The 22,962-nt window shown below is 31.0% G+C and overlaps 3 protein-coding genes across 6 annotated transcripts; 2 read left to right on the top strand and 1 right to left on the bottom strand.

Annotated features, from left to right (window-relative positions):
- Positions 1-1,598: 1,598 nt before the first annotated feature.
- On the bottom strand, positions 1,599-2,394 carry LOC107634107 (uncharacterized). Its single transcript, XM_016337681.3, has one exon. It carries the CDS (start codon positions 2,180-2,182, stop codon positions 1,826-1,828), a length of 357 nt encoding a protein of 118 aa, XP_016193167.1. The 5' UTR covers positions 2,183-2,394; the 3' UTR covers positions 1,599-1,825.
- A 14,723-nt stretch (positions 2,395-17,117) lies between these two features.
- Positions 17,118-19,981, top strand: LOC110262341 (ATP-dependent zinc metalloprotease FTSH 10, mitochondrial). 4 transcript variants are annotated; one of them, XM_021117848.2, is made up of 5 exons: positions 17,123-17,330; positions 17,405-17,630; positions 17,881-18,008; positions 18,808-19,124; positions 19,718-19,981. In XM_021117848.2, the coding sequence occupies exons 1-5, from the start codon at positions 17,280-17,282 to the stop codon at positions 19,752-19,754; spliced, it is 759 nt and encodes a 252-aa protein (XP_020973507.1). In that variant the 5' UTR covers positions 17,123-17,279; the 3' UTR covers positions 19,755-19,981. The 4 variants fall into 4 exon arrangements, with proteins under 4 accessions (XP_016187267.1, XP_020973507.1, XP_020973508.1 ...); XM_021117849.2 differs by having other exon boundaries at positions 19,612-19,724; XM_088508787.1 differs by lacking the exon at positions 19,718-19,981 and adding an exon at positions 19,618-19,663.
- A 423-nt stretch (positions 19,982-20,404) lies between these two features.
- Positions 20,405-22,909, top strand: LOC107629084 (ATP-dependent zinc metalloprotease FTSH 8, mitochondrial). Its single transcript, XM_016331778.3, has 5 exons — positions 20,405-20,711; positions 20,813-21,035; positions 21,217-21,288; positions 21,512-21,642; positions 22,379-22,909. The coding sequence occupies exons 1-5, from the start codon at positions 20,661-20,663 to the stop codon at positions 22,754-22,756; spliced, it is 855 nt and encodes a 284-aa protein (XP_016187264.1). The 5' UTR covers positions 20,405-20,660; the 3' UTR covers positions 22,757-22,909.
- The last annotated feature ends 53 nt before the right edge of the window (positions 22,910-22,962 follow it).

Here is a 22,962-nt window from a genome sequence, read left to right as displayed (position 1 = left end):
ATTACCTTATTTTTGAAATTAATTAAATAAATAAGGTGTCTATTATTATTTATTTCTGAGCGTGCCGTATAGTTTGATCTGTTCTTTCTGTCTAGCTAGTGTCTATATATATATACAACCAACATGAAGCACGCTTGTGTTGGTTAATTGGTACCACACACGGGGAAACACTGTTGATGTTGACGGTTACATTATTGTTCATTTCATTTTCACAAGTTCTGTTCTTGACTGGTCTCATGTTAACAAAGAAAAATGACATTTTATAAGAGGAATGCTAGGGGCAGCAATTTTTGTGATTTGTAGCCATCAAATAGGTATCAATGATGGTTTTAATGGTGTGAGATTTTATCCAATGGCTCACTTTTCTTTACTGATTACATGCTGGTCAGAATTTAACAAAGTTGCTTGCCCTTTCATAAGAGTGTTTGGTTTGTAACTCTGTTTTTCAAAATCAGGTATTCAAAATGCAAAGTCTCTCCCACCTTGACTAATGCGTGTAACCACTGTACAGCATTTTACACACACATGCAGAGATAGATATATTTAAGAGAAAGTCTAGGGCAGTAACTTTTGTGTTTTGTGGCCAGCACTTAATTATTAAAAGAAAAGTGAGTGATCTCCCACTATTAAATGTAATCTCATACCATTAAAAATACTATTGATGGCCAATTGATAGTTATAAAACACAAAAATTGTTGGCCCCTAACACTCCTGTCACTTCATGATATGGAATACCCCACACCAAGCAACTTAAAATAATAGTGTACCTTATACCTACCTACCTAATACGTAAAATGCATTACATTATTGTTAGCTGTTTTTTTATTGCTGGATTAATCTTGTAAAACAAAGCCTGATTAATGGTTCAAATACCCACTATTATGTGTGGGATAAATAAAACAGAAAATGAAGTAATAAGTAACAACTCTAAAGAAAAAGATTCTAACTTTACAGTTTACATGGTGCACCTTGCTCCTCGGCATCTGTCTAATTCCGAAAAGGTTAGCAAATTTTCCCTGTTGGATGTGTCATTTGCTGGATTCAAAATTGATGAAAAAGTTTTTTTATTTTTTTAAAAAACAAAAAAAGAGGGAGCAAAAGTCAGGGTAAATTGTATATTGCAACATTTAGACCAAAAAACAATGGTGTCTACTATATTTTATGGGAAAAACGATGAAGGAATGTGGCTTACATTTTCAATGCAGATCCAAATTCTATTATTATAATAATATCCTGTGAATATGATCTACCAAAAAGTAAATCTTTTCTTCTAACCAAGAAAAAGTAGCACACTAAGCAAAAGGGGGATATGAATATGACAGAAGCAGAGTCATCACTCATCAGTAACCGGATTTAGCACATGAAAGCAACTTGAGGATCTAAATCTTAATATAGCAGTTCTTGCTTCATAAGATTCTCAAACAAACTAAACTAGTGTAAGAGCTGCAGGGTGAAGATTCAAGAGAATATAATGTAGGTGACATATATCTATCTATACATTTTCATAAAGCAATGTGCAAAGCTTTTAATCATCTTGATTATGTAATTTATCTAAACTAAATTATAAACCAATGTATAATATATTTTCATTACACGATATCTGTTACCTAAAAATTTGATACATTCATAATATATGATATCTGAATGTTTCAAATTTTGAAAGTGACAAAATAGTCAAAATCATCAAAATGGGATTCTAGTAGTTGAGATAGTTAAAAAAAGAAACTTGTCCAAATTGCAAACTCAACCCATAAAATCTGAACAAGGGATCTCTGTGGAAAATAGACTTAGCTTCTTCTTCTTCTTCTTGTTCTTGTTTCTTTCTTCAAGAATCACCATGCTTGTGCCAGCAAACTAACATGGCCACACACCTTCTCATGATGTAAAATCTTGCCTTTTGTTCCTTAGCTATCTTGGTGCATTTCCTTCCAATAGAAGGGTTGTTACTATTACTGTTACTGTTACTATTATTCTTCTGCGAGAAGCTCCTATGGAGATTAAGATTGTTACTATTGCACTTTGATGTGGAGGAACTTCTCCTCAATAGAGGGGAGTTTGAAGAAGAAGATCCTCTTGTTGAGCAACTCCTTGAGAACAATGACTTGTTGGTGTTGCTACTGTTGTTGCTGCTGCTTGAACCAGTTTCCTTCTTTGATGATGATAGCTTCCACTTCTCATCCATTGAGAAATTATACAAAGAAATTAAAGTTTAGAATCTATAGAACTAGCTAGCAATATGATACACCCTTATTAGTGTGTAGTGTGAAGAGGGGAAAAAGGTTGTGAATGAATCTAGTAAGAGAAAAAAAAGAAAGGTTGTTGTAGTGTAGGACTGTGCAGTAGTGTCTAAATATAATAAGGGTCGATCATAGAAAAATTATTAGTAAAATTCGATGCCACATTGCTCCAATTAGTTTTATAACGATATACATAACAGGTATGCAATACTTACTCATCATTCACATATATATAATATTCTTTTTATATTTACATGGCATAAGCTGTGTCACACAGTGTACACTACACTACAAACATTTTTAAGCATTTTTTTTCTTCTAATTAGCTCTTTTTTATTCCAATTTTTGACTGATTAATTAAGGAGTAGTAGAATTTTGAAGTTAAAAATTTGAGACACTATTCTTATGTATTTATACACAAATATATAAATATATATGTGTTAATTTTAATGGCTAATTTTGATATATACATATTTTTTAATAACTAATTATGATCTAAACAACTAGAATTCAATGTTTATCGGCTTCAAAAGAAATAATTTTAACATAAGTTGAATAAAAAATAAAAATATTCATGCAAAAATTGACACGAATTCAAAAGAAAATTTTATGTGACAGAACGTGTTAAAGATAGGATCATTCATATTTTTCTTTTTATCGGTCTAAGTTTTTGAGAGAAATAACTTCATAAATATTGTTGTAGGGGAGAGCACGGGTCGATTTGGTTTGGGTTCATTGTAAAATTAGAACCGAACTGATTAAAATATAATTGGTTCGGTTTGGTTCGAATTTGTATTTTTTTGTACATGTACCCGAACCAAACCAAACCGATTAATAATGGATTGGTTCGGTTCGGGTAATTGGATACCCGATAACTTTGAAATTCATAAAAAAAAACAAATTTTTATTTTAAAAATTCAACAAGTACAATAAACATGTAATATTAATAGAAATAATCCAAACATGTTAAATACCAAATACATTAAAAACTAAACTCATTAAAATCCAAACATATTAATAGTGAATAATCATTGTCTGATGAAAAAGTCATATATATATTTTTTATTTTTTATTTAATTAATATATGATCGGGTTCGCAGGTTGGTTTGGGTTCCGCACCCCTATAACCGATACCTGAACCAATCACTAACAAAGCCTATCAGTTTGGTTCGGATTGAACCCGATTACCCGTTGGTTTCAAAACCAATTTAATTGGTTCGGTTCAGATTCGTACGAGTAATCGGATACCCCTACCCTTGCTCACCCCTACATTGTTGCCCGTATAAATTCTTTTCTTACCCTTTTTTTTTTTTTTTTGCATAATTATGAATTATATTGCATTGTAACTAATAATTGTAAGTATAAATTACCGAGTAGTAAGAGTTGAAAGTGTGTATTATTGAATGGGAGGTTCAGCCTCGAAAGGTTTGATTCTTTATGGAGACAGAGTCTCCCTTGTACGCTTCTAAAATGGGCAATCACTTATTAAAATTGTCCACTGTTGTATGTAGACCACATCGTTAGCTGGTTTTCATGTGGACGGTTCTGTGCCTTGTGCCCCCTTTCCAGCATCCCAAGTTACTAACACACCTTCCAAATATTAATCTTCATTAATTAAAACAATATTTTTCACACTATAATACCTACTATTACTACTTATGATTAGTTCGCCTAAGATGCCCTCTCTTCTTGCTTCACCAAATCAATTAAATGTGCACATGCATGTGGGGATTAACCAACCTTGTCACTAAGCTAACCTAACTCTAAGATCCTTGTTGAGAGTCAAAAAGTTGTCTTTGAATAATTACAAGTCGTCATCATCATAGTGAGTAATATAAGATACCATATAGTCCTCATGATTCTTATTATTATTTTATTCCTGTGAACGTGACTCTTGTTTGTCAATTGTCACCCATGGAAATTATTTTTTTTATTTTTTAAATTTGCTCTTCATAGGAATAATTTACACCAAGGTATGGTGTGATGCATAAGAAGACAATATGTTCCTTAAATCATCTTTTTGAATATCTCTTGCTCTCTCCTTTTTTCAAAAGGTGGGGAATAATAAGAAAGGATATCATTTTTAAAATTTGGGGTATAGTCAATTATAGCCAATTATTTAAAAAATATGCTAGTTACATAAAAAAAAAAAAATCTATTACCTATATATAGGTATTTTATAATTGATTTTTTAGAATTTTTTATTACCTATATATAGGTATTTTATAAGATATGTTAAATTAATATATATTTTTTAAATTGAAAGATATTGTTTATGCGTTTTACATTATTAAATAAGATTTAAGAATAAAAATATCAACTTATTCATGCACGAATCAAAAAATAAATTTAAATAATACATATGTCAAAAAAACATTGCTCATGATCATCATCACTTAATCTTATATATGAACTAATTATTAATTAACACCTGAGGAACATAATTCAGTGCTAAAGTATCTTTTTCACCCTTGATATATATGATCTTGATGTAGTTTTCAAATTTTTCTAATGATTAATGAAAAATATGGCATATCACAAAAGAAACTAGCTACAAGTCGATCCTGCCAAATTTCGTGACAATCACAAACCACTGTTAAGCATATTCATGTAATTTAAATAATGGCCGTAATATTTATTTGTATTCGTTATCTAATATTCTGGATTCACAGGCACATGGCAACTACGTAGCTAGACTGCTAGAGCAGTGGTTATGATCAGATTTCAAAATTTTGAATTAGGATACAAAACCTTAGAGTTAGCTAAACTTAACATGTGAATAAATTGATTTGTATTTTTCTTATGAATGATGTAACATCTTAATTATCTTAATATCGAATTCTGATCATTAATACTAGCTTATTATATATATATATATATTTTTTTTTTTTCGTGCATTATTATTGTTGCAACACTTTTTTTTTTATTACGACTAAGGTTAATGCGCTCCAAAATTAAAAAAAAAACGAAGTGCAATGCTTATTGAATTTTTAAGTCTGAATTTTAAATTTTTAATTTTAAATTATAAATCCTAATTATTAAACCAAGAATATAAACCTTAAAATCCTAAATTTTAAATATACATTTTAAATTTAAATTATTGATATAAAATATAATAAATAAAGAGTTAAAATTTATTTAATTGGTAAGAAGTGTTACTTAATATAAATAAAAATGAACTCATAATTATTCACATACAATCCCGCTAGATAACCAATTAAGATATCAGTCAATTTGATGAACAATTTTTTAAAATTATTAAAAAAAATAAACTTTTAAATTTTTTAAAATAGGACTTTTTTAAAAGAAAAAACTTTCATTCAAGGAAATAGTCAAGCGTCACTTATATATTGCAGAAAAGACATTAAATTTAAAACTAAATAAGAAAATAAATAAGTTCTATGTTGAACTATGATTTGAGAGGAGGTACAAAGTTAAATTACAAAAAATCTTATACAAAAAAAACAGACTAATTACAATATTTTTTGTTTCTAAATCTACACAGAAAGTGGTACAACACAAAAACATATCTTCTCTTCTTCTCAAAATTGGTCTGAATGTTGTCTGAAACTGTAAATATTTCCATGGATGAAAGGCTCTCATTGTATCTTTATCCCGTATCTGTGAAAACATATCCAAAACATCCATAAAAGAGACTAATATATCATAAAAGGGGAGAGAAACACCACAAAAAAATTATTTAATCTAGATCTGGATCTTAAATATAGATCTCTAAAAAAAAAGTAAAAAAACAATGAGATCAGTAAAAACAACAACAAACTAAGGAAAGGAAAAAGAGGAAAAGGATGGGTAAAGGAAGGAAAGAAAGAAAAAGACGATGACGTGGAGGTGGGGTGGCGGGAGAATGGCGATGGTGGGAAAGGTAAATAGAGAAAAGCAAGAGAAGGAGTGAGACTAAGGAGGGAAGAAGAAGAGAGAAGAGAAATAAAAGAGAAAATGGTTAAAGAGGGGAGGAGCAAGTGAGGGCCACCGCGACCTAGACTGAGACACCAGCACGACCCTTAGGGGTTTCTTTTTTTCCTTCTTCCTTTGCAAGAGCAAGAGAGAGAAAACTTTAGGCTGCTCCACTCTTATTACTAGCTCTTAAATTATTTTCAAAGTGATCTCATTTTAAATTATTTTAAAAATAGGATTTTAATTAAACTTGTAACCGCTTTTAAAAATAAATTTTTGAATTTTTGAAATAGGATTTTAAATTTGTAATTGCTTCGCCAAGGTAAAGCTTCATCTCATCCTCTCTCATTGCATCATTGATATCTTGTCTTCAACCGTCCGTCACGCTACCATTGTACCCTTTGTCGCAATTTTTCTGTGTGTCGTGCGAGGGCGAACTGCATCAAAATATCCCAAGTTTAAAAAAAAGAAACATCTAAAGTTTAATAAAAGAAACATCCCAATTTAACAGTAGAAATATTTTAATTTTTACAAAAGAAACATCCAAGTATAAAAAAATTCCAAATTTAATAAAAGAAACATCCCAAAGTAAATAAAAAGAAATTTTTTCACGTTGAAAATCCAATGGGGTCTCACGAAACTTTGCATGCATAGCCGCACGTCGTGGCAAAAAGAATTGTAATACGTTCGACGACGATCGGCGGCGAACTCCAATAGACGAGACTCACGACAACCGAATCATAACGTCAACGATCCGATTTTACTGCAGGATATGTTGCATGGAGATCGGCACATCACACCAAAGAGGTTTCGATGCAGAGGAGACTGGCGCCGTGATGCGATATCAGTTATAGTCTATGAGGCGACGACGACGTGCGACGGTTGCTAAAGCTTCAGGAAACACATGTAAGGAGATGGCATTCATGTTGTAGAAGCGGCTACACGAGAATTGATAAGTTTGGAAAACTCTAAATTAATATTTATGATGACTAAACATTATTAATTATATTATTAATTTGATTTTCATTTAAACATATGTTAATTAATAATTTTGTAATGCAGGTTTTCTTATTGGGCCGAACAAGAAAAGAATTATTGCTAGCCCAATATGCTTAAAAACCATTCAGCCTTGTTTAATGATTCCTATATCATGTGGCTGAAGCAATTTGTGATTATTTGAGCCAGAATTCAAATATCATCATAAGCACAAATTAAAGCTAACATTCAGCATTGATACAAAAACTGTTTTGATCCACATTGTTGAATTAATGGTAACATTACCTGGGCCAAAATTGAACTATTATTGCTACATGACCCAATGCTTGATCCGAAACTTATTATGAAAGGAAGCAAACTTGCTTCATGCCTCCAATGGATCCCAATCCTTCTCTTGGGATGGATTTCAAAATTTAATTTGTTAGCATTGAAAACATGAGAGAGAATGTCATTGATATTATTGATGGCATTAAGGCTACACGCTACTCAGGGAAGGAAAAGCAACTTCTATTCAACTAATTTGTTTAATTCATTTAATTACTTTTCTTCCAATTGTTTCTTCTCTCTCACTCTGATACGTGCTTCAAATGTTCGTGATATGAAGAGTTCAAGAGTTATTTAGAAGATATTTTAGTTTACATTTTTAGAATATTTTATTTAATGTATTTTTATTTTGTTTATTTAATTACTAGATTGGGCCTTGTGTTCATGGGCTTTAGGGTTTTCTTTGTTTTAACCTAATAAGAGGTTATAAATACCTCCTTGGCTATTGTAGTCGGAGAATAGAATTATTTAGAGGTTTCAAAACCCCTTTTTGGTTTCGTGATGAAACCATGGTGTGGACAATTGAGGTTGAGGAGTCCCTCTCTTGTTACATCGGGGAATTGAGTAGAAGGTTGAGGAGTCCCTTCAATTCAATTCCCAAACTATGGCGTTGACAAGTTAGGTTGATGAGTCCCTTTCTTGTTGCGTCAAGAAATTGGTAGAAAGTAGAGTGATTCTCTTTGTACTCAATTTCAATTTATCTTTTTTGTTTCTATTTTAATTTCAATGTATCTTTTTATTTAGTTTGAATCCTTATTTTCTTATTTATCTTTTATTTCCGTATCACATTCTTTCTTTCTTCTCTTTCGGACATTACCCAGCAAACCATGGAAGCTACATTGAGCTACCGAAAAGAAGCAAAGACACGCCAAAAGACTATCACAATGATGGCAAGAAAAAGTAAACTAAAAGTATGTAGTGGCTGAGATTCTCACCATGAATGGTAAGATTTGGTGAGGTAATCTCGAGTTCTTCATACCCAAAAAGAAAGAAGAAGATCTCGGCCAGCAAGGAGAAGATCTTGGAAAGGATGGCTTGTCTCTGATTCTGCTCAACTATCACAGGAGGTAGCTAGAGTGGCTACGTGATGAAAGAGGCAGAGATTGGAGCAGATGAAGCTATCATCATCATGAAGCATCAAGGGCCAGAAGTTCATCTTGGAGAGCAAGGCAAGGATGAAGGGCTCGGATTGATGAAGAGTGGTGACCAAGGAAGGACTAGAGGTAATTGCATGTTGGGTTTTGCATGAGTTATCTCTTCTCTCTCTCTGGCCGAACCGGTTCTGTTTAAACAAGAAGAAGATTGGCTTGGTTTGTTTGGTTTCAACCTTGGAGGGTTCTTCCTATAAGTAAGGGTGAACAGTTAGGGTTGATTCAAGGAATGAGAGTGCAAGGCACAGAGTTCTCATAGCAGCACAAGCTGACATAATTTCTTCTCCTTCAATGTTTTATGTTTTGTATTTTTCTATTTAATTTTTTCATGTCTTGAGTCTCATGGAAAAAGGCAAACAGTGAGGTTTGTATAAAAAAGCCATAGAGCGGAAAAAAGGCAGAAAGTGCAAAATTAAAAGAAAAAGCCATAGATGTCCTTAGAGTTCCTTTGTTCATCTATGTTGTGTTTCATGATTCTGTGGGAATCCCCTTGTTAGTTGGGTTAGCACTTTATAGTCTGTAATTAAGAAGATTATAGTGAAATTCCATCATGGTTGTGATGGAGACTGGATATAGGCTGCACTGCACTTAGCAGCTGAACCAGGATATATCTGGGTGTAATTTTCTCTCTTCTCTACTCCATTTCTGTTTCTACTGCACAGGAGCTAAAACTGAAAAAATATCCCGTGCCAAGTGACGAGACAAAAATAAAAATCTCGTGCCAAATGATGAGACAAAAATAAAAGTCTCGTGACTAGGGATGAGACAAAAATCAAAAAGTCTTCTGAAGTTATTTCAAAGACTAGCAAGTGTTACTGAGCAAAAAGGGGGCTAAGATTCAACCCCTCTTCTCTTAGCCACTGAAACCATCAAGAATGGTACATGGAGGGTGTTTTGCGTTAGGCTTATATGACGCATTTTTTATATCCTAATCATATGTTTTCAAAATCTTAATTTCTGAAAAGTTGTTCAAATGGGCTTACAGTGGAATTGGTTCCTATACTTTCTCTAATACTAATAAACAATAAATACACAATGTACATGATGATGATGTATGAATTTAAGAAAATATTTTTGTTATGAAATTATACATCCCAAAAATTTAAATTGATAAAAAGAGGTAATATGAATAATTATATCTTGAATACTCCTTCAAACAAGAATCTCTTTTTTAAGTTTGCTTAATCTTTGCATAGACCTTTTTTATTTTTATTTGTCTTATACTTTTTTTTGAAACTCACCAAAAATTGAATTATTGATTTTTTGGACATAAAATTTTGATACCATATTATAAAATTATTCATTCCAAAAAAAGAAGTAATATTAATGATTATATCTCAAATAATTTTATATTTATTTGTTGTATTAAAATCTTTTTAGAAATTGCTGCGCTGAATGCAGCAATTGCAGCATGGAGTTTAGTTAATTGATTAACATATCATACTGTAGTTGTTAACTATATATATTAAACCAACAGAAAGAAGAAATTAAATAATGGAAAAAGTTATAATAAATGCAGGAGGAATCTAATAATGATTTGGAAACAAACTTTTTGTTGTGGGAATTATTTGACTGGTCAAAAAAATTTTCAATGCATGCAAGTATTGCTATGATTGTAAGCAAAACTAATGAAAAAAAATAGATGCACCATCTTCGTCCCTTTTTCTCTTTGGTTGGTCATATAGAGGGTCATTCACGACACAAAAAAAACGAATTTATATCATGATGTTCTCTTATAGTACTCTCTCCCCACATTCGGTGGGAAATAGTAATATTTCGAGGTCTCTAGAAAGCTCATATACTGTTAATTATTATTATTATTTAAGAGTGAATATATATAAAAAATTGAAAGCTGAGATATGCATAAAAGAAAAATGGTTTAAAGATGACAAGGATGATCAATATAATGTCGTATCACGTGGAGTTTTGGATTTTTAGGCCGGAATTGAATTTTATTTTATGGTGAGTTCTTTATCTCCTCGATTCTTTGGTATTATTGGATTGCTAATTAATGATTAAAAATACACAGTGGTTAAGAAAAATACAATGATAAAGTTTAGACGAAATAGGACGACATGCATGATGATTGTCAAGCAAAGTAAAAACCTTTGCAGTAGTTTACACTTTTTTAGGCAAAAAATAATTGAACTTGTTGAGAAAAAGGATCCCTCCTAACACAAGGGGACATACATGATACATGCTTTAGGATCCACAAAATAGTTACAAAAATACCAATATATAGAAGAACCCAATGTATAATCAAACTCAAATCATAACAATGAAATGCTATACTCTCTTTTATTTTCACTAACAATTAGTATGCGTTGATATTGGCCATCATTTTGTCAAGAGCTAATATAAACATAGAATATTTAGAGAGTAGAGTGACAATTAGTTATTGAGGATTTTGACTTTAGATTAATTAATTTAAAAAAAAAAATATTAATTAGGTCTTTCATAATAACAAATAGTAGACATATATATTTTTTTGTCAATAAATAGTATAAAACAAAATAAAATTGTTCATATATTTTATTATCTTCAGTATGTGTGTTCTATTGTCACTTGTAAGTGAATATATTATAAAAATAATATAATTTTAGATAGTAATGTATTTATTATTTTTTTTGAATTTTTATATTATTTTAATTAATTGTTCTTTATTTATAACGAATTTTATCAAAATAAGTAAAATTTCGCTTCAAAAATTATTATTTGCATGACGATATTTTATAAATAAATAAATTATAGTAGACAATATATATAAATACCACTATTAAACTTTATATAATAAATTAATAAAAAACATTACATATCTACTGTCTACTATTATAAAAAATCAAGTTAATACTTTTTTTTAAATTAATTAATTTAAAATCAAAATTTATAAAAACTTAATTGTCACTATTTAAAATTGTACAGAGATAGATATGGACAGAGTTTATTCATGAGCTTTATTATAGCAAGTGAATTATAGTGTATGATTTTCGTTACTATTTAACTAGTAGGATAGGATTTTGCAATTTGGTGGTGGGGTGGCCATGTCGGCTGGAAAATGAATATGAGGATCGAGGAGTGCCACATGCACACATGTGACCTGCAACTCCATCGTCATTCCTCAGCTGCAACAGTTGCACCTCCAATTTAAATTATGGAGGTGCCGGGGTAAACAATGAAAATTTTAAACAACATGAATAATTACCAATCAAATAAAAATACATTATATTTTAATTTAATATTACTAATTAAATTTACTATTTTAACCTTATTAATTCATATTATTTATACATTGTTCAAAAATTTTGTTACCTATACTTTTCTTTAAATTATTAACAAGTATACAGACTAATTTATAACACAAATTTGGACAAACAATTTTATTAAATTCTTTAAAAAAGATTAAAATATAAAAAATAATTTATAAATACTTTTTGTATTTTTTATTTTTTTCATAAATACTTTAAATAATTTTTAAGAAAATTATAATTTAATTTTAAAAATTATATCAATTTTGAAAAATTATTAGATAATTTTTTATAAAATTATTCTTTTAAATTTTTTGGAAAATTTAAAATTTAGAGTTACAATTTTGTGTTTCGAATTTAAATTTTAGATTTATAATTTAAAATTAAAAAGAATTCGTTGATATTGATAAAAAAATTAATTCCTTAATTGAACTTAATTATTAATTAATTAACTGCCATTCCCACTAGGTAATCAATAGCAGCTAAAGCTATACCTATCTAATTAACACACCACTGCTCTTGATATTATTACTTTGGCACTTTTCATTGTTTCATCTATCTCATATTAATTAGAAAAACAATTTTATTCTTGTTTTGATCGATGAGCTTCGCCTTGCATAATTATTCGTCCTAGATGAACCCAATCTTAATTTAGTTACTTTTATTCCCAAAAAAAGATAGGTGTTTAATTTGTGCCCTTCTTTAATTAGTTCTTTTAGTATTATTATTATTATTAATTTTGTGGCAAACGCTAATTGAGAGTATATATATATTATATATACACTCAATATTTAAGAGTAGTTTATTGCAACTTATTAGCAGGTATGCATCACTATATATATGCAATATTTTTAGATGCATGGGGGGAGACAGATTCTGTTTTCTGTATGAACGACGTTTTTTTGAGTTTAGATGATGTTCTTTGACTGGTGACCAATGGCAGCAGTTATAGCAATGCATGACAACCACCCTAATCTTCAGCCGAAAATATAGAACACAAACTAAAGCTAAGAAAGAAAATCTATTAGAGGGACAAAAAAAAAAGTAAATTGTAAACATGCACATGTGCTGCAATATGTGTATCTTTTATATTATTATAAGTAAATCAATGTTGCTATATTTAATTAGTATAAAAGAAATCATAGATATATGTATCTATTTCAACATTACACATACTAATCAACCTTAGAGTCCTCAGAGATAAAAAAAGTTGCTAGCAAGAGAAAATTAAATCGATCATTCAAAAATTTCTAGTACCAAAATAAAGCACTTGTCCAGTCACTATAAAGACTTTTAAATCAGATTAATCATCGACTCTGATACCATTTGTTGGATCGTTATGTGGACTGTTGTGGGGAGCTCTTAACCACCAGAAATATTTTGAAAAGAAATTAAATGAGAGAACATAAGATAAAAAGATAATATATCTAACTAAAAATTTTAAAATAATAAGTTAATGAATCTCTTATCTTATAAATTTTTTTCTTTTTTTATTTTTTTTTTAATGTGGGATTAATTTCATAGGCTACTCACCCCTTGCAATACTAACATGTGTGTGTTTATTTGGTGATATATATATGGATGCACAAGCTAAGGCACAACATCAGTCAACATATATATCAAATTAATGTAAATTATTCTGCATCGTATTACTACTTTAATTTATTTTTTGAGTGATGGTATGCTAATTTTTTTGAACATATAATTATTTATGTGATTTTTTTATTAATTTAAATTTTTTAAAAAGTAATTTTATAATATATTATTAAAATTTTTATGACAAAAAATATAAAATTCGATTCTTATTGTTATCTGCAAAAAATTAGTATAAAACAAATAAAAAAAATCTAAAAAAAAAATTCTTGTGTTAAAAAAATGTATTTAATACACAAATATTTAAGTTTTTTAAAAAAGTAATTTTATGAGGCCCAACGTATTTATATATTGAATAATAATGTTATTTATGTATTTAAGTTAATATTTTATGTTTAGTCATCTATATATTATGCCCTATTATTGATTAGATTTTGATTTCTGACTATTTTTTTATTTATTTTATCTTTTTCATCTTTAAATTCAAATAATGTCATAAATAGACATTGGATTACTTATATACTATATTGCCTTTATTAATTTTTTATTATTGGTCATGTAAATATTATTATTTATTCATCTCCTTCGACATATGGGAGACAGCAAGAGGAATTGTGCTACATGATTAATAATTTTGTAGACATATGTACACCATAAGAGAAAAAAAAATCTAATTAAGTATATACATTCTCATTTCGTGAAATAAGAAGAAAAAGCAAAAATAATATTATTAACTACATGTTAATTAAAAAATTATTGTTGCTACTCGGATCCAATTTTTCATAAAGAATATCTTATTGACTTATTAGAGACTTTGAATTAAAGGAAAAAACTTAGTAGAAAAAAACTATAAAAATGTATATTTCTAATGAGAATATTTTAATATAGCAGCGTTATAATTCATTGTTGGCGTTCCTTCTAACCATAAACCAAAGTTTTTGTCGCCAACACTGTGGCAATAGCATGCATTGGCCAGCAGCAATAAGCTAAGATATAGTGAATCGAAAATGTTTAGTAACAAAAAAAAATCAGCCAAAAATAGTCATAATTTGTCTTATTTAATATTTATTAATTATTACGATAATTAATTAATACTAAATAAAACAAATTTTGACTTTTTTTTATCTACCTAACATTATCCATATTAAATATAGGATGCGCATGTTTAAACCTCGCTCTTCGCCTTTTTTTTCCCCTAAGAAACATAAAAAATAAAAAAATTAATAAAATGAGTATTTCTAATAAATTCAAACAGAGTGTTAATTAAATTAAGAGAAAACAAAAGGATAAGAGTCTAATTATTTTTAAATTAAAATAATTAAATACAAATAAATATAATGTTAATTATAAAATTAATAATGATTAAGCTCTCTTATTTTCTCACTTTAAGAATTTCTTTACTTTATAAGATCCTTTTTCTTTTGAGATCAATGCATGTATGTATGTTAAGCCTGCCAAACGCAATTAATCTCACACGTTCGTCATTTCTTTTTTTTTTTTTTTTTTTAATTTAAGAACACTTAGTTTGATATATATTTTATGTGCCAGATCTAATTCGGATTAACAACAGAATTGTCTATTCAATTTACTGCAGATAAGATAAGATACGATATGAATATGCCTGTAAGTAGGGTAGAATACGGATTTCGAATATATCTTATTCTATCATACTCGCATACCTTATCCTATCATACTAGGACCTCATATATATATATATATATATATATATATAAAATGAAAAAGTGAATGTTAAATTTATAATTTTATTTATAAAAATTTAAAATAATTATTAAATTAATTAATGATTATATTATTTATAATTTTATGTTAGATTTGTTTTAATTTTTATTATTTTAAATTTTAATTTTAATTTAAATTTTTAATTTTATTAATATATATAAAATTTAAAATAATTGAATTTTATATTTGTTTAAAAAATTTTTTATTTTTTTGCAGATATAATCAGGTAAAATTTGAAATTTTAAAATATGAATAAAGTTAAAATTAAAAAATTTTCAAATAAGGTAGGATAAAATTTTACAAAATTTTTTTAACTCTGAGTAAGGTTAATTAGAATACTTTATCTATTGCCAGCTCTATTTGAAGTATTCATAAAGTAGCAATTAAGAGAATTTACTAGTAGAGGTTAAAAAATAAATAAGAAAAAAAAGAAACATACATTATTCCCATGCATTTGAGAACACTCTGATCTTATTAGTTTCCAAGACAAATGCAAATTGTAACGAACATTTTTTTATTTTAATTATGAAGAAATTAAACTAATTAATTAATGATCACAAACACACGTTTTTTGAGGGCGTGGCAATAGAGAGAATAGCTCCTCCAAGTCACAAGGCTGAAAATACCTATTATTCTTTGTTGATGGCCGCCATTGTTTCTTCTTCTTCTTACCAAATGAAAACGGCTTCTTTTTCGGTGGTGGCGGTGGCACTAACGCCGCCGGTATCCGGCATTCCCACCGCTCCGGTGTTGAACAACCATCACTTCCTCTTATCTCTTCATCCATGTACCTAATATTAATTCTTTTAATTTTTTTGTTACCCTAAATTTTAATTGAAAGATCAGAAACCTTACAAAAGGCTCTAATTTATATATACAAAGTGGAAAAGGAGTTAATAATGGAGTGATAATAATAAGAAGGAGGTAATCAAATTAAACATACATGCATGCATGAAATGAAAAGCAAGTAAGCAACAATGGAGGAAAGTTGAAAGTGCAAGGTGGCTAGCGAGCAGTGACCAATATTTATATGTATTAAGGCTTAACCAAGCTGAATTCAGCCACTGAAATTTATGTCACTTGTTGCCATGCATGCATGCATGCATATACTAATAATTCTGTGATTATGATAGCGACACCTACTCTTTACTTCCCTTCTTACGTGGTGAGATCAGCTTAATCTTTTATATATACGTGTCTTGATGCTATAGGTCTCCTTTTTCAGCTAAAAAATTTAAATATAGATATCAATTTGGTGTAATCCTTTAAAATGAGATTTTTGAGTGAAATAAGATAAAGTTTTTTTACAGAAACAACTTTTGGTTAATAGAAATAGTCATATAATACATATAAATAATAAAAATAAATTAGATCTAATTTTAACCAAAAGGCATATGATACAGAAAATAATAGGCTAATTTTTTTTAATAGTGATTAAATATATGTAATACATTATTATTGGAAGATCAGGTGTTTTTTTTATATAGTATTTTATTTAAATCGGACGGTCTGATTTGTTTGAAAAAAAATAAACTGCAAATTGGAGGATCCAATTTATTTGAAGAAAAAAATAAATTACAAATTGAAAGGTCTGATTTGTATTTTTTTGAAAAATGCTAGGAGGCCAACAATTTTAGTGTTTTGTAACCATTAATTGGCCATTAATAATATTTTTAATGATGTGAAATTACATCTAACAGTAGAAGTTTTAATAATTAAGTGCTGGCCAAAAAACACAAAAATTATTTACTCCTAAATTTTTTTTTATTTTTTAAAATAAAATCGATTTTAATATTAAAATTTTTTTTATTTTCAAAATCATAAATTGATCCGCCCAATTTATGATTGTTGATTTAAAAAATAAAACAAATCAAAAACACCAAATTATTTAAGCCATCTCTTTCTCACATCATTGTGAGATACAGTACCTCTCACAAGGCAGTTAGGTCGTTCATGTTATTTTCGCCACCGATATTAACACACTTCCTCATTTTTTCCCAAATCCTTTGTTTAGATCTATCCAATTCACTCTTCATGCTTAATTCTTCTTCTTCCTCTGTCTGTGTTTTCTTCGAACCATGATTTTTTCAAGGATTGGGCGCTCACTCTCGCGCTCTTCACGCGCCAAAGTAAGAAACCTTCTCCCTTTTTTTTTCCCTCTTTCGATCCGAGTTCCGTTTGCTCCTCAGGATTTGGATTGCAGGAATATTTGGGCGGTGATGCGAAATTGGGAACCCTTCTCGGAGCTTGGCGAACGAACGTGCATTCACAAGGAACAGAATTGGGATTAGGGGTTTTCAGGGGATATGTTGCTCATGCTAGAGCTCGTGGAAACGGAATCCTTTCCAGTTTGCCTGATTTTAAGTGTGTTCCGGCGAACCCTAAGATTCATTACCGGTTGTTTTGCAGCGAAGGACCTAAGAAGAATAGTAAGTTAGGGCTTTTGCTGTGCCATCTGTGTCTGTGTGCGTCTGTATTGCTTTTATTGTGTGAAGTTGATCATCGCAAATTGTGTGATTGGTGCACTAATATCAACTAATAATAGGTTAACAGTTGCTTAACTTTTGTGTAGCTCTTATGGACTTGTAGATGCTCTTTTAATTTTTCTTTATTCTTCCTGGGTTTGGCGTATCGTGCTATAACTTTTGTAATGTGTACATTTGCCCCTTCTAATTTCAGAAGAGCCAGAGACAAATACAGATGATCATGGAAATGTTTACTTTTGTCCCTTTAAGCTACTTTTTATCTCTACTTTGATGATGGTGCTAATCACGGTTGCATTATGTTATCGTCGTGAAGGGAAACAGGTAAGCATATTACCAGTGCCTGTTGCTTGGTTTGAATTTATTGGATCAGTGAAATTGGGTTGAGTTGAGAACTTGATATACAAATACCTGCTTTTCATTTGATGAAATCAGTGATTTCAAATGCATGAAAAGTTCACCATGTATTGCCCAGATAAGTGATACATTTTGCCTCAATTGTCTTCATCTTTCAATGTATTGGGATACATGGAAATAGCAGAGCTCATAAAAACTGGTGCTATTTTATATCATGCATTACACTAAGTTGTTTGCTGAATTCTTTTGATGCTACATCAGTATCTTTTCTGAGACCTGCATTTTTTATATCATTAGGACCCCTCCCTGATTCCTTGTCTTCTCCTTAGCCCTTATCCTCATTTGCATGCGTGTACCCTTGGAAGTTTTATTTTCAGGGACTCTTATATGAAGCTCATTTAATTGATATACCTTTACTGATTTTACTTGGTGAATTTTTCTATGGCTAAAGTTATTCATATTGGAAAAATGGTGAATCTGCTAGATGAGCTCTATGCTGCTGTCACCAACAGCTTGCTTGTATTGAAGCTCCATTAATAATTTTAAATACTATTAATTTCAAGAATTTGGTTGTTGCTAGTCTTGAATTTTGTTTGAGCTGTGAAGTGCTTGCTATAATAAGGATGACTTTGCATGATTTCTAAGCTGAGAATACACCACTGTTCCTCCTGGCTATAAGATGGTTTTTTGTGTCTGATTTTGTTAGTTTCTTTTGTTTTGTTATATGATTTCGTGCTGACATCAAGAATAATTTGATTATGTGCAGATTAACTTTCAGGAGTTTAAATATGAGCTTTTGGAGCCACGTTTAGTAGACCATATTGTTGTGTCAATAAATAAGTCAGTTGCCAAAATATACGTGAGGAATACTCCACGTAACCAAACAGACAGTGAAGTTGTCAAAGGAACCCTCCCCGCGAAGGGAACTGGTGGGCAATATAAATTTTATTTCAATATTGGAAGTGTGAAATCTTTTGAGGAGAATTTAAAAGCAGCACAAGAAGAACTAGGCCTTGAACCCGATGATTATGTTCCTGTTACATATTCTTTTGAAGTGGATTGGTGGGAACAGGAGTTGATGAGGTATGCTCTAACAGCGACTGCTTTGTTTTCGGGATCCTTCCTGTTATTCCTGTATATGATAACGTGATTGTAAGGTGGACTTGGTGTTGGTGTGGACTGACTTAGCAATCCATTAGTCCAGATAATAAAATTTAACTTCCACAAGACAGTAATGTTGAGCCGTTTAACTCTTATGACATGACATTACAAGTTGACCGTTTAACTCTTATGACATTATAAGTTGAGTAGCGGTGTTACTAGTGTTAATCATAAGGGCGAAATCCTAAGAACTCAAGTAACACAAGTAATTGGTGCCTATGCAAGGGAAGTATTTCTCTGGATATATTTCCTATGTACCCTTTTCCAAGATAAAAGGATACTTTTATTGTGGAACTATAAATTAACGTGAACGTTTTTACTGCATTGTTAAAAAGATGTTTGTGTAGGAAGTCATCATTGCATTGAGGTGTTATTCCTGAGTCAATAATGTGTTCTGTGTTCTGGGTAGGGTTAGATTGCTGTGGAAGTTGATCTTCTACCAGTGAAGGTGTTTGTGGTGGTGGCTATGAGTTGTTATGTGGAATTGATGAGGGAATTTCACTTTGCTGGAACAGGACTTTGGGCTTGGATTGTGTAGCAGATTGGGCCTGACCTTGGCTACCAACAGCATCTTGGACCCCACTTTTAGCCCAACATCTTCTTTGGTTCGGATACATGTACAAAAAATCGCAAATCCGAACCAAACAAAACCAATTACATTTTGGTCGGTTCGGTTCTAATTTGATCATAAATTCGAACCAAACTGAGTCGTGCTCACCCCTACAAGGTTGCCCTTTGTTAAATGAAAATAGACTAAATAGTACAAGAATTATCCAAAATTAATATGAGGTTTATTAATTTAGATATGCCAACCATATGTGTATTATACGCTGATATGAATTATGGGGGTGCTATACATGAATGTGGGACAGTTTTTAACTGAAACCTGGTGGAAGAAATCGAACCATTCAAATTCTGTACAACAAAAAATTGGATAACCAAATCGGATAGTCCAAGTCATAAGAGACGAAAAATTTGAATTTCAAGAGTCCGATTAGTTTTTTTTTTTTTTTTCTAAAATCAAAACAGACCTTCTGATTAGGCTTTTTATTTTTTATTTTTTATTTTTTTTTCTAAAATAAAAACGGACCCTCTGAATTCTGTTAAAACACCCTACCCCTCTCCTCCGCAATGTTGTATCAACCCCCCCCCCCCTTTCTCTCTCCTCCACGTTAAAAATAAAAAGCGTTAATATGATACTTAACTGGCGTACTGCCTCAAGGAAATGCCCGAAATGCTGCATCTCTATTACAAAACTGCCTTACCGCGTCGTTCATGTTATCTTCGCCACTAATAATAACACACTCATTCTTTCCCTATTCCATTCTTCAGATCTATCCAATTCAATCTTCACGCTTGATTCTTCATTCTTATTGTGATGATTATATTTTTATACTTCAATCAACTTCAACCTGCGACATAAGTAGATAGAATCTCTGTTTGCGTCTTCTTCCAACCATGAATTTTTCAAGGATTGGGCGCTCACTCTCGCGCTCTTCACGCGCCAAAGTAAGAAACCTTCTCCCTGTTTTTTTTTCCTCTTTCGATCCGAGTTCTGTTTGCTCCTCAGAATATAGCGTAAAAGTTCCAACTTTGGATTTGGATTGCAGGATTATTTGCGCGGTGATGCGAAATTGGGAACCCTTCTCGGAGCTACGCGAACGAATGTGCATTCAGAAGGAACGGAATTGGGATTAGGGTTTTTCAGGGGATATGTTCCTCATTGTAGAGCTCGTGGAAACGGAATCCTTTCCAGTTTGCCTGATTTTAAGTGTGTTGCGGCGAACCGTAACATTCATTATCGGTTGTTTTTCAGCGAAGGACCTAAGAAGAGTAAGTTAGGGCTTTTGATATGCCATTGGTGTACTGTGTGCGTCTGTATTGGTAGTGGAGATGGAACTGATTCTGTTGTTGCTTTTATCTGCTGAACTGAGCTGATTGTTTTTGCTTTAGGGATTGTATGGATTCAGTTTTGCAATTTTCTGATTGATGTTTGTTGTTGTTTTCTTGGCAGATTCTGAGAAGTTCTATCCCAAGGAGAAGGAGGAAACTCCAAAGGGGGAGGATAAAAAGCATGAGTCTAAAGGTAAGAAAAAGAGAGAGGACATTTTGTGTGAAGTTGATCATCGTAAATTGTGTGATTGGTGCACTAATATCAACTAATATTAGGTTAACAGTTGCTTAACTTTTGTGTAGTTCTTGTGGACTTGTAGATACTCTTTTAGTTTTCCTTTATTCTTCCTGGGTTTGGCGTATCCTTTACGTACTATACCTTCTGTAATGTGTACATTTGCTCTTTCTAATTTTAGAAGAGTCAGAGACAAACACAGATGATCATGGAAATGTTTACACGATTGAGATGCCCCTTATGGAATTTATCATCTCTTGTTTGGTGATGACGCTATTTGTTAAAGTGTTTCTTCATCGTGAAAAGCAACAGGTAAGCATAGCTTTAAGTGTATTACCAGTGCCTGTTGCGTGGTTTGAATTTGTTGGATCAGTGAAATTGGGTTGAGTTGAGAACTTGAGATATACAAATACCTGCTTTTTATTTGATGAAAGCAGTGATTTCAAATGCATAAAAAGTTCACTATGTATTGCCCAGATAACTGACACATTTTGCCGCTATTGTCTTCATCTTTCAATGTATTGGGATCCATGGAAATAGCAGAGCTCATGAAAACTGGTGCTATGTTATATCATGCATCACACTACTTTGTATGCTGAATTCTTTTGATGCTACATCAGTATCTTTTCTGAGACCTGCATCCAATGTATCATTAGGAGCCCTCAATAATTCCTTGTCTTCTCCTTAGTCCTTATCTTTACTGATTTTACTAGGTGAATTTTTCTATGGCTAAAGTTTTTCATATTGTAAAAATGGTGTATCTGCTAGATGAGCTCTATGCTGCTGTCAGTGACAGCTTGCTTGTATTGATGCTCCATTAATAATTTTAAATACTGTTAATTTCAAGAATTTGGTTGTTGCAAGTCTTACATCTTGCTTGAGCTGTGAACTGCCTGCTATAATAAGGATGACTTTGCATGATTTCTAAGATGAGAATACACCACTGTTCCTCCTGGCTATAAGATGGTTTTGTGTCTGATTTTGTTGGTTTATTTTGTTTCGTCATATGATTTCGTGCTGACATCAAGAACAATTGGATTATGTGCAGATTAACTTTCAGGAGTTTAGAAAGGAGCTTTTGGAGCCAGGTTTAGTAGACCATATTGTTGTGTCAAATAAGTCAGTTGCCAAAATATACGTGAGGAATACTCCTCGTAACCAAACAGACGGTGAAGCTGTCGAAGGAACCCTCCCAGGAAATGGAACTGGTGGGCAATATAAATTTTATTTCAATATTGGAAGTGTGAAATATTTTGAGAAGAAGTTAGAAGCAGCGCAAGAAGCACTAGGCCTTGACCCCCATGATTATGTTCCTGTTATATATTCTTTTGAAGTGGATTGGGATCACGAGTTTATGAGGTATGCTCCAACAATGATTGCTTTGCTTGTGGGATCCCTCTTGTATATGGTGACCAGGAGATTGTAAGGTGAACTTGGTGTTGGTGGCGACAGTGGTCATAGGGGTGCTCGTGAAATACTTAACATAGGGAAAATGGGAGAAAATATGGGTAAATTAGTAAATTCATACTATATTAATGTTTTTTTAATATTTGCTGTTAATAAAGACTTAATAACAAAATTTAATATGGTAAAAGTATTTAATTAAAAAGAAAAAAAATATATGGACTTAAT

This window comes from Arachis ipaensis, chromosome B3 (genome assembly GCF_059453495.1).
Source record: "Arachis ipaensis isolate K30076 ecotype BB chromosome B3, ASM5945349v1, whole genome shotgun sequence".
NCBI classification, from domain to species: domain Eukaryota; kingdom Viridiplantae; phylum Streptophyta; class Magnoliopsida; order Fabales; family Fabaceae; genus Arachis; species Arachis ipaensis.
The sequence above is the reverse complement of the archived record's forward strand: the minus strand, read 5'-3'. Positions and strand labels throughout refer to the sequence as shown.

What these genes read in the sequence shown, in the direction of transcription:
- LOC107634107 (XM_016337681.3), bottom strand. Translation starts at nt 2,182, where the DNA reads ATGGATGAGAAGTGGAAGCTATCATCATCAAAGAAGGAAACTGGTTCA.
- LOC107629084 (XM_016331778.3), top strand. Translation starts at nt 20,661, where the DNA reads ATGAATTTTTCAAGGATTGGGCGCTCACTCTCGCGCTCTTCACGCGCC. An exon ending in CGCGCTCTTCACGCGCCAAA is followed by an intron (nt 20,712 to 20,812) that starts GTAAGAAACCTT and finishes TTTGGATTGCAG; the next exon opens with GATTATTTGCGCGGTGATGC. An exon ending in TTCATCGTGAAAAGCAACAG is followed by an intron (nt 21,643 to 22,378) that starts GTAAGCATAGCT and finishes GATTATGTGCAG; the next exon opens with ATTAACTTTCAGGAGTTTAG.
- LOC110262341 (XM_016331781.3), top strand. Translation starts at nt 17,280, where the DNA reads ATGATTTTTTCAAGGATTGGGCGCTCACTCTCGCGCTCTTCACGCGCC. An exon ending in CGCGCTCTTCACGCGCCAAA is followed by an intron (nt 17,331 to 17,404) that starts GTAAGAAACCTT and finishes TTTGGATTGCAG; the next exon opens with GAATATTTGGGCGGTGATGC. An exon ending in CGAAGGACCTAAGAAGAATA is followed by an intron (nt 17,631 to 17,880) that starts GTAAGTTAGGGC and finishes TTCTAATTTCAG; the next exon opens with AAGAGCCAGAGACAAATACA.